At 35.3% G+C, this 12,008-nt stretch overlaps 1 protein-coding gene across 1 annotated transcript in view; it reads right to left on the bottom strand.

The window, feature by feature from the left end:
• Positions 1-1,780: 1,780 nt before the first annotated feature.
• tbc1d22b (TBC1 domain family, member 22B) overlaps positions 1,781-12,008 on the bottom strand; it is an 81,568-nt gene continuing 71,340 nt past the window's right edge. The window contains exon 13 of the mRNA XM_055167652.2: positions 1,781-1,961. Within this exon, the coding sequence (XP_055023627.2) occupies positions 1,842-1,961 (120 nt within the window). The 3' untranslated portion in view covers positions 1,781-1,841. The remainder of the gene's footprint in view (positions 1,962-12,008) is intronic.

The following is a 12,008-nucleotide window of genomic DNA, read 5'->3' as shown; positions in this document are numbered from 1 at the left end:
CGTACTGTATAAACATGATATGGTTCCTGATAAAATAAGGTTAACAGTTAGTCTCTATGGGACGGCATTGATATAAACAGTAGCCAAATGACCAGGATCCATATTCTTAAAGCTTCTGAGAATCGTCTCCTAATTTAGCTTAAAAACTTTATGTGGGAGTCTTAGCTTAAAGGGGACATATCCTGAAAATCTATGTTATGCTATAATTGGGTCCCTGGTGCTTCTATCAACCTATAAAATGTGAACTCATTAACTTTTGGTCAACTATCTTTGCAAGCATGTAAAAATAGGTATTTAAATTTGGCTCCCCTTGTGATGTCAGAAGGGGATAATACCGCCCCTTACTCTGCACAATCTAACCACGACACTGCCATTTATTGCAGATTTATTGAGATCAGCTCATTTGCATTTTAAAAGGCATACCCAAAACGGCATATTTTTGCTCATACCTACAAAGTGGCAATTTTAACATCTTATAATAAATCATCTTTGGGGTATTTTGAGCTTATTTGACAAGTTAACTCGTCAATTAAGAGAAAACGCTTCCCTGCCAATGACGAGTTTTTATGGCAATCCATATTTCCACTAATATCCACTAGGTGGCGCTCTTACCCAACAACAAACACTGAAGCATCCACTGATCCAAAAACAGTAAAAACTCTGTGTACGTTTTGATCATCGCTCTAAATCTGATCTCTAACAAAAAAAAGTATTTTTGAAGAAACCTACCCATATTTGAGAGGTGATAAAAAGAGAACAAATAAAGTTAGGATGAAACTTTTATTGTTTAAAAGCATCTGTTCTTTCATTTGATATATTGTATGTTTATATATTTAAAAATGTCCTGGAAGGCAATACATTTTTCAAAAAATTATAAAACATGCTGGCGCTGGCTGGCAACTTTTTTTTAAATGCTGGCGGGGAAAGAGTTAAAAGCCGTTACAGACCCAAATCATCTCTGCTGCATTTTATCCAGTTTCTGGATATGTTACTGTAGTGATTACTTCTACACTGCAAAAAAAAAAATCAAGAAAAAAATGTCTTAGTATTTTTGTCTTGTTTTCAGTAAAAATATCTAAAAATTCTTAAATTAAGATGCTTTTTCTAAATGGGCAAAACGACCCAAGAAAATAAGTCTAGTTTTTAGACCAAAAATATCACATTTAAGTGATTTTGTGCATAAAACAAGCAAAAAAATCTGCCAATGGGGTAAGCAAATTATTTCCAGAATTGTTCTTGAATTTAGTGTTTAAGAAAAATGTTCAAGATTTTTTTTGCTTGTTTTCTAATTGTTGACTTATTTTCTTGGGTCATTTTGCTCATCAAGAAAAAGCATCATAATTTAAGAATGTTTAGATATTTTTACTGAAAACAAGACAAAAATACTAAGATTTTTTTTTACTTGAAAATCATTTTTTGCAGTGTATTGCTGCCGCTATGGCATTTCTCTGCGGTCTCTGATATAGCATGTTAGCTTTTCTCTAATAAGATCGGTCACATACATGATCCCTGCATGATCGAATGTATTGCATCTTATTAACTCACTGTCATGCATTGTGTGCAACACATTTTTCTCCTTCTTAGCATTTTTTCACTTTCCCTGCTGTTAAAGAAACTCTTAAGCCTCTTAAAAGTCCTCGTCAATACTCTTAACAATTATAGACCTTTTAAGAACTCTTTTAAGGGTTAAGATGCTTTCTGAATTACTATTTTCTTTACTAAGATATTTTCTTTCATTTAAAGGGCCTACATTTCTGAGAATATTCTAAGATTTTATTCATAGGGTTTAAACATACCTGGAGACAGTTCTCCATTAGCTTTAGCACTCATATTAACAGGGGTTAGCAGGGACTTGGCTGGCACCTGTAGTCCCCAAAGTAAGCAACTGGGATGCTGTCTGGATATGTGCACCTGTGAGCAGCTGATCCTTTATTGTTTTGTTGCTTGGCAACCGTAAACACCTGCTGATATATAAATGATACCTGTTGAAAGAGTTGTTTATTGTGGTTATTAATAATATGTGAAAATCAAGCTAAAGTCATTTTATTCTGATTTACGTATCAGATTACAAGACTTAAGCCTGAATTTCACAGACAGAGTCACGTGCAATAATACATTAAACACTTACATACAGCCGTTTCATAAACGCATTAAGCCACACATGGCAGTGATTTTACCACGGTTAAGAGGGTTAAGTGCTCACTCTCACGCCACCATAACCGTATCTTATTGTGTTATTCTGTCATTGTTGTCGATTTCCACGTGCAGTTACCTTTATGTTATGTTCAGAGCGCACACACACAAGCCTTCAGCAGAAAGCTGGCGTTGACATCCAAAGGCCAACCATTTCTCCTAATTCAGAATGACTCATTTAAAACCTTTCTGCGTCATCTCACAGCGTCCTAGAGGCCCAAAACACTCTTCTTGTCAGTTGTCAGTGTCCTAACCTCTACTGTACTGCACGTAGTCTCTCTTTCAGTACACTGGACCTGCATGCTCGTCTCTACGCAGACTACTTGTCACCCAGTATTAGGGCATCAATGAAATCGCCCTTTTGGTTTTTTCATCCAACGGATGACCGGATGGATAAAAATAAGGCCAAAGCGTGACTTTACGGTTAGCTGATGTGACATCCCGTTATTCCAGGAGTGTCCGTCAACAACACCTAGGACGGATGGGTCAAACCGAATACTAAATGTTTAATGCTGGTTTGGTCGCAGTCACTCAACAGTCAACAGACTGTGGCGGTGGGCAGCGAGCCGATGAGGTTATTAACCCTGCCATTTGCTTAACAAGCGCTAATTACAGCTGACATTTCCACAGGGCGCTTCTGAACGCCAGCCGCCTGGAATCATCCAGAGGACACGCTCATTCATCACACACAAATATTTGTTTTTTATAATAGTGAGGACTTTTTACTGTCTTTACACTGCGCTAATGATCTACCTCCCAAATTCACATCTAACCCTTATTCACTCCTACTTTATTCATTTGTTTTTCTCATCAGGGTAAGGGACGGTTTCTACGAAGTATACGATTTTAGGTTTGATTAACCTTATGAAGACATAGAAGGAGTTCAGATGCAAAACTTTCTGAATTGCAGAACTTTTACAAGTTTTCTTGTAAATTAGCTTTTTTATCAATCCCCTAATGTTTAGGTTAATTAATTATTTCACTTTAAATGGCAATGAAAGGATATTAGTCAGTTATTGAATTGCCTTATTTTCACAAATATCACTTTAGTCATTTCATTGGAATTTGACTGTCCTCCGCAGCAAAACCCTCTAAGTGCATGCAAGCTTATTATATGGGTGATTCTCACGAAAACTTGGTTTTAAAAATGTCAAGCATGAAAATGTAATTTAAAAAATTGCTTAAATTTACTTTTTTTCCCACCAGACATTGAAAAACAAAGTCTGTAGTAAATGGGAACATTAATTTAAAAACATTTACTTATCATTTAACACTTTTTGTAACATAATTAAAAGAAATGATTCCTAAAAAATCTCATTACCGCAACAGTCAGAAAACATCAACACTGACATATTTTCAAAATGACACGACAAACCTGAAAGAACATAATTTGGAGATTCTGCACATGCATTTAAAATCAAAGTATTATGCTTCTATTAATTAAATTAACATTTAATAAGCATCTGTTGCGGTAATGATAATCAAAATGTCGTGTAAGCATTCTGACAAGACAATATTTCAAATTAACTGTAAAAAAAATGATCTTACCTGGTAGCCATCTTGAAGTAACTGGTCCATGTGCTTGGTCACTTAAAATCAAACTTTATTAAAATTCTGTATGTGTGCTTAAACTGTTCTCAAAAAGTGTTGCGGAGGATGAGAACATCAGGCATGGACACATCATTTTCCTAATTTTTCTTCATTATTATTATACATGTATATTCAGTAGATATTTTTTCTGTCATCTAAAGTAGTCTAGCAAAACATCCATTTATTTTTTTTTCTTAATATTTTTGTGTTAATTTGATTAAATTACAACATAGCGCATGTTCAAACACAGCCGGACACATTGCGGTAATGAGAATTTCAGCAGAAAATGAGATAAAATTTACAATTATAAATTCTTATGTTGAAATCACACATTGTGCAAGGTAGAACACAGTATTGTGTTAATTCTGATGCTTTTTAATGTTACTATATTACACATTTTAAAGCTAAAATCATTAGTGCCGTGATGTTTCGGTTTCGTTAGAATCACCCATATAAAATATGTTAATTTTATTAATTCGCTGTAATCCACATCTTAAAAGTTCATACGATTGTGAGAAACAGATTTATCCAGCGATCTTAATCCCAGCAACCAGAAACGTCAATTATCTTGAGTTTGTTTCGCTATGATTTTGAATTCAAATATTGCACCTCAAAAAGCATCACGACGCATTGCTTTATAGCAAAATATCAAACGTTCATTGGCCCTTCCATTGAACGTCACAGATTTGCAACATTGCTGTCTTTGAGTCTATATACTTTTAAAATTTGAAATATGAGAGAAGCTGAATTAATTTTAATATTTCTCTGTACATCATAAACTCCAGAGAGGACAGCGATTGCTGCACATCATTATTTTAACTTTTGAAATTTTGCAATAAACTCAATTTGTAAATGTTTGTATAAAAAGGGTCTGGGTAAGGTTTGGGGTAGGGTAGTAACATTATGGATAAAATAGTTAAAGGGGAAATTATACAGCAATCTTTATGGTATGAAAGACCTGTAAATGTTTTACTTTTTGTAGCTGTACAAACGTAATAATGCTACGATTAAATGTTGGAAATACTTCTACATTGTACACTTCAGCATCTATTTAAACGTACATAAAAGTAAGTTTTGTGTTTTTGAAAGTTACGTATTAATGAGCACCCATTTCATTGCTAAAAAACAAGGTTATTTTGTGTATTTGGTTTAATACAGTATGTTTGTGTGGTTTATGTTTCAAAAAACACATTATTTTCCACATACCGTACATTACTCTATACCCTGCCTATCTGAAACACATTCATTTTGTACAAAGCTTATAGTTCTGAAAAGCGTTGTGTTCTCTGATTGGCCAGATAATGAGCGTCGTGTCCACGTCAACAGGCTGAGTTAGTAAACTTGTCTACAACCCTGGAAAATATAACTTGTTTACTTTGGGGTTTGTACCTTTTGCTTATTATTAACATGTACTTATACCAACCCATTCTCACCAAAAAGCGCACAAATGACACGCAGTGTGATTATCGTTCAATAGATACGCCAAATTCCGCTTTTGCGTGCATATGATGCGCCGGTCCTTCCGGTTCGCTTGTATGGTGAATCGTTTCGTTTTATTTATTGGTTTCTCATTTGTTTTCTGTTTTTTTACCATTGTCGCTTCGGTTTTGGGTTAGAACAACTTTTTGTAAAATAAAATGACATCCTAACCCAAAACCCGATTCTAACCCCAACTCCAAGCGACCAATGATTTAAAAATAGACAAAACATGGAGAAATTACATCCTAAAGCAAAACCTAAATCTAACCCTAAACCCAAGTGAAATGGTTTAAAAACAGAAAACAATTGAGAAACCAATAAATAAAAGCACACGAAACGATTGGCCATATAAGTGAATGGGAAGGACTGGCGTATCATATGCACACAAAAGCGGAATTTGGCGTATCTATTGCCAGATAATCACACTACGTGTCATTTGTACGCATCTTGGTGAGAATGGGTAGACTTATAGACCAGTTCAAATAATGTGAACAACACTGGTCCAGAAACACTTCCTGTTACAGTTTGTGACAGTTATTTTTTTATTTTACATATATTATTATCTTGAAGATGTTTGTTTAACTTCAGTTAATTCAGGTTTATATGTTCTGTTGGTTTATTTTATCCCAACGTTTATCTAGTGTTAAAAAACGGAAACAGGAAGTGCTTCTGGACCAGTGTTGTTTACATCTTTTGAACTGGTCTATACACACTAAAGGAAATGTAAAATCCTGAATGGGATGATAGGTGCTCTTTAAAACTACGTATTAACAGTAAGACCAGGCTGGACTGCCACATACGGGTTGTATTCAGGTCCAAGTACTCACAAGGAACCCAACTTTGAACATGATCCACGGTCCTTACACATTCCTCTTCTGTGCACTTTGAGGAGTTTGCTGAAAAATCGACCGAACGTTTAGCAGATTCTGCCAATAAAGCTTTTCTGAAAGGCCTGAGGCCGGGATTAAGCGGATTTGAAGTATTTGATGAACGTATAATATGTGCCGAGAGCATTCGGTTAATCATTATATCATATTTGATGAAGGTGGCGATCAGTGGCTTTTGTATCTAAGCTTTTGATTCGTTTTCCCCAAATGCCCAAGTCTCAACACATACACACAATAAAAAATTTAAACAGAGTACCAACTGTTTAATAGAATTTAAAAATCAAATATACAGCAGAAAACTAATATTTCCTTTCTCAGTTAAGGCTACAAGCAGTGTGGACTACAAAATCACTCATTAAGCAGAATCCACCGTAATGACTAGAGGATTTTGGCATTTTTCGCAGAAAGAAAAACAACAGAAAAAAGCAGGGATGTGGCGTCGGGACGCACCGTGAAGCTGTTACAGAGACTTATTTGCATTGCAAACTGTGAACACAATCAAAACGCTATGAGCTGAATAAAGCACAGCACTGTTCATTCACGCTACACGTCTGCATTATCATAAAACAGCACCCCTGCCCGAAAATATTATTCTGATGAAACACGGCACAAGAGAATGAGTAATACAGGGACATGCACTCTTTCTATTTGCAGACCAAAGGCAAATATTTGATCCTAGAATTATAGGAGTACATTTATAAAATTCAAAAAGAAAAAGAAAGGAAGCGTATCATTCACACACAAACCTGATGGATGAAATGGATAAATAAAAGAAGTAATAATGTCAAGATGGAAGGCAAAAATGGAGAGAGGAAAAACAGGAAATCCCAGGACAAATCACAGGAGGAAGACAAATAACTTAAGACACAGAGGACACGTCTATAAATAGACATGCTGTCGTAACGACAGGGCACGTAGTTTTTTTGACTCTTAAAAAAACAAAAACGCAACAAACAAACAAACAACAAAAAAATAACATTAAAGTTCACCAACCACAGACGTGTCGGTCTGTAAACCAAATAAGCAAAAACAAATGATGTGTATTTATGAATAATATGAATAAGATTTGGCTTCTCGCAGAGGATGAAAATATTACATTTTCTATACCGTAAGCACATACTGTATATAACCAATAAAAATGTAAATGAATGTGCTCATGAAAACAATGCGCTGTATAAATGCACATGCAGGAAAAGGCAACACATTTAATACAGACTTTTTCTTTACTATTAAAGGGATAGTTCACCCCAAAATTTAAAATTGGTCATTATAACCATCTAGGGTTGCAAACGAGCAGAAAGTTTCCAGAAATTTTCTATAGGAACTTAACTCTTTCCCCGCCATTGACGAGAATTTCCGGCTTTCTCCAATACCGTTATTATCCACCAGGTGGAAACTTATACAACCCGGAAGTAATGCCTCACGAGAAAGAACTCTGTATATGTCTTAAAGATCGCTCTGAATCTGATCTCTATCAAAAGTTGGAATTATTTTAGCTTTTTAATCAAAATTTTGTGTTTTTGAAGAAACCTACCCAGATTTAAGAGGTGATAAATAGAGAACTAATGAAGGTAGGATGAAATATTTTTTTTAAAGCAGATGGTCTGTTCTTTCATTTGATATATTGCATATGTTTATATATTTAAAGAAGAAGATTTTCTGGAAGGCATTAAACTTTTGTGAAAATCATGAAAAATGCTGGCGCTGGCTGGCAACTTTTTAAAAAAACGCTGGGGGGGAATTTTGGAAATATTCCAAATTGGAAACTTAAAGGAAATTTATATAAACTATATGATATACAACATAAATTAAGATTTAGTTTGGCATGGGCAGACATGCATGCAAGGTATTTCCTGATACTTATGCTCATCAAGCCTGAATTTTTTCCTTTTGATCAAATAAATGGAGGTTTGATGAGCATAAGGGTGTTTTCACATATAGTTCATTTTAAAAGAACCAAACCCAGTTCACTTAAAGTGAACCAGAAAAGGAACTAGCTGAATGTGACCTCAGTCCTTTTGGTTTTCACCATATAGTGGACTCAAAAGAGGACCCAGTTCTTGTTTTGGTCCTCTTCAGAACTGAAGTGATCTCAGACCTTTTCTTGTTCACATCACAACTTCATAAGAACTCAGACCCCAGCTTTCTGTGCAACAGTTGATTTTGATACAATGTCCAAACGACACGCAAAGCGGACCGGGACCTCATTGATTTCACATATCAAAAAGAAATCGAACCACAAAAGAACCCAAAAGCGAACCGTACTCAGACCACCTCCTGACGTGGTCTGAGTTTGGTTCACTTCTGGGTCCTTTTAGGGGGGTCCGAGATCACTTGGTTTGATCACATATACACGCTGAACTGATCTGAGAGCGTTTGGAGGGCTCAAACGAACTAGGTGTAAAAAAAACACCCTAAGAGACTTTTTTTTGGGTAGCTTCTGGGTACTTTTTTAATGATCTCACCTAAATGTTTTCTCAGTCAGTGTATTTGTCTTTACAATGGTATAATATTATTGCACACTAGCTTACAAACAGCACAAGGACGTTTTAAACACATTTATGCGAATACATGCCAAGATGGACATTTTGACATTATTTTGTGTGAAGGATTCAAGAAATGATCTGTGCATGTTATGGAAGAATATACAAAGTACACGCAGGGGGTGTGGCCTTAAGCACATGCAGGGGGTGTGGTCTAAATGTCCCTTCAGTAAGCAGCGTGTTGTGTGCATGTGACTGAAGAATGTGCAGAGGAGAAATTCAACTGAAATTGCATTAAATCTTGTCGTTTTAAACTAAATTATGCTGTAAGACCTTCTTATAAACTACATTTAAGTCTCCTGTTATAGGCAACTCTGCATATTCCAAGTTTATTCCCATTAAGTTTTCAGCCTTAAAAATTCCCAGGATTTTGCAACCCTACAACTATCCCTTTAATATTAATAAATAAGTCAACATCAAACAGCTTCTGCAATAAATTTTAGGAACGCTTGCGTGAAACTTAATATTGATAGAAAATGTATAAGTGGAACTTGATTTTCTTTCTTGGCAATTAAAAAGATCGTGAAAAGTGGGTTTTATATACCAGAATGGAGTCGGACCTGAATGAAAGAACTAAAACGACAGAACTCCAGAACATGAAGGCTAAACATTAAATACACCCATGAGAACATCCCGACACATCACAGTGATAACACTTCTTTACAGATCTATTTAAACATGAAATCTTACTTGAACAATAAATTGGATTATTTACTGTATTAGTAGTTGGGTGCATTATTACAGAACATGATCAAACTTCATCAGCTTAAAAGGAAAGCCATTTTAAAACAACATCTTGAATGCATGTTGACACGCAGACCACAGATATAACACATCCAGATGTGTTTTGATCCAGCCATTACATAACATTAAACGAATAAAAAATGTCCAGAATGGTTAATATATATTGACTCGAAATTAAAGGCGTGACTGCACCTCGCTTCACTCCACACGTGACGGGGTGGTAAAATACGACCCTTTCATGAATAATTACTACCCCATCTCTTGGCCAGGGTCAGTGTTTCGACCTTCTAAAATAAGTCGCTTTTTCATTAGCGCACTTTAAAGGAGTGAGGAGAAAACTAATTATCCTCTCAGTAGGCAACATCAAGCTTAAGACACAAAAATACATTCTAGTTCACGTCAAATACAGCGTAAATGCTTAGATTGTAACAGCGAGACCGTATAGTGCGGGTGGTTTCAAATATCACTGACAGATGAAAAGGGTACAGCGAGCGGACAAATCTACATTATTCAAGTGTTTCACATCAGCAAACTCGCTAAATCCTTCACGGCGCCGAGCATTCAGCATCACTTCAACCGGTCCGAAACCTCTTTCTAATCAATACAATTCATTCGCTTTAATAATTAGAGCAGAAGACACTTCATTCATTTATTACTTAGATTATCCATGCAAGATTTTGGTCCACGGTGATTGCCACGTTATTCGAGACGATTTTTAAAAATAAAATATGCACTGATTTATAAAGATTACACTTTACTCTGAAAAGGAAGAATGGCGTAATTAAAGATTCGACTTTAACAATTAATCGCTGGAGTTAATAAATGTAGCAAGAGGTGAGATGTGGGTTCAAAGATAATCAAATCATCTGCATCTTATTAGCATAAACATCTGCATAAATCTGTTGCCCTGGGAGACTGAATGAATTCGTGGTGATCCGAGGCTAGATTTACTGTTTCTCTAACAGTACTTAAGATTATGATTTGGGATTGGGCCAAGACCAGCTGCTCAGAGTTTGGTTAAAGGATACCTGAAAAACACGGTAAAGTACCACACCGCTCAGTGCCTACAGTAAAAACAACAAAAACCCTTCGGTTTCCAGTAGATAATATTGTTCTGTTGGTCTAATATCACTTCATATTATACTCAATCATTCATATAAGGGGGATTATATAATCGCAGGTACATTTGGTGTCAAAGTCTTTATTTCTTCTTTTAATTATTTTAATAATTTGGTACGCATCGTCATGGATTAAAAGAGGCTGTAACAATATCATATTTCCAATGTTGGGTTGTTGTTATGCAACCATGGGGTATAATAACCCAGCAGTTGGGTTAAAACTAGTGCTGGGCAACGATTAATCGTAATTAATCGCATACAAAACAAAAGTGACTTTTTTTTTTGTATAATACATGAGTGTGTGCTGTGTTTAATTATTATGTATATATAAATACACACACACACACATTCATGTACGTATTTAAGAAACATTTACATGTGTATATATATATTTATTTATATATTTTTATATATTATATATAAATGTAAAAAATTATAAATAAATAAAAAAATCTGGAATAAATATATATGTAAGTCTGTGTGGTTAAATATACATAATAATTACACACACATATATTATTATTAAAAAAAAATCACACTTATCGCGATTAATCTTTGCCCAACACTAATTAAAACAATCCAGCATTGCGTCAAATTTTACCCAGCGGTGCGATCTATCAAATATTTACCCATTATGGGTAAGAGAGAGAAAAAAGAGAGACTTTAGTGCTATTCCCAAAATTTCGACAAAAATTATTGCAGTCGAAAACACCTTTTCTGCCTCGTCCTCCAATCAAATACACACGCCATATTTAAAGAATGATCATGTGACTTTTACGGACATTACAAGTCCCCTGTAAATGTGAAAAAAATGCAGTTTCGCAATATATTTATTTTTTGAATTGCCTTTACACCTCATCCGAGCGTGAAAACTTTTAGCGATATATGGGAGTTTATGCAAAATTGCCGTGTTTCAATTGGGCGCATTTTCAATTTGCGCAATTTATGGAAAGTGTACCAAATTATTAACATAATTAGAAATGTAACCATTTGAAAAAAACTTTGGAAACCAAATGAAGCTTCAATTATATAATCCCCCATAAACCAAATCAGTTTGATTTAGCTGTTTGTGTTGAAACATTACCTCAGTAGTCATCCACCTAATGGTAAAACTCAAAAAAGTACCACTATCTTTGTGCAAGAGGATCATATGCATACAATGCCACTTAAGAACGAACTGGGCTGTCAATTTTACATTGTTAAAATTCACAGCCTTTAAAGTCTAATAAACATAAAAACGAAACACATCGCTCAGTCAGTTGCGAATCGATTCGTCAAATTGGTCCAAATGTAATGCTCGACTGCGTCTCTTGAAAAATGGCTCTTGGAGGCTGCCATAGTTTCGTGTATTGCAGATCTTCAATAATAGCGTCTGCGAGTGATTACAGGCGGGAATCGACCCATGTACCTGCCTGTGGTACAATCAATGTCGCAATGAGCAAAAGAGGCCAAGA

Source organism: Misgurnus anguillicaudatus, chromosome 5, assembly GCF_027580225.2.
Source record: "Misgurnus anguillicaudatus chromosome 5, ASM2758022v2, whole genome shotgun sequence".
In the NCBI taxonomy this organism is placed as follows: domain Eukaryota; kingdom Metazoa; phylum Chordata; class Actinopteri; order Cypriniformes; family Cobitidae; genus Misgurnus; species Misgurnus anguillicaudatus.
The sequence above is the reverse complement of the archived record's forward strand: the minus strand, read 5'-3'. Positions and strand labels throughout refer to the sequence as shown.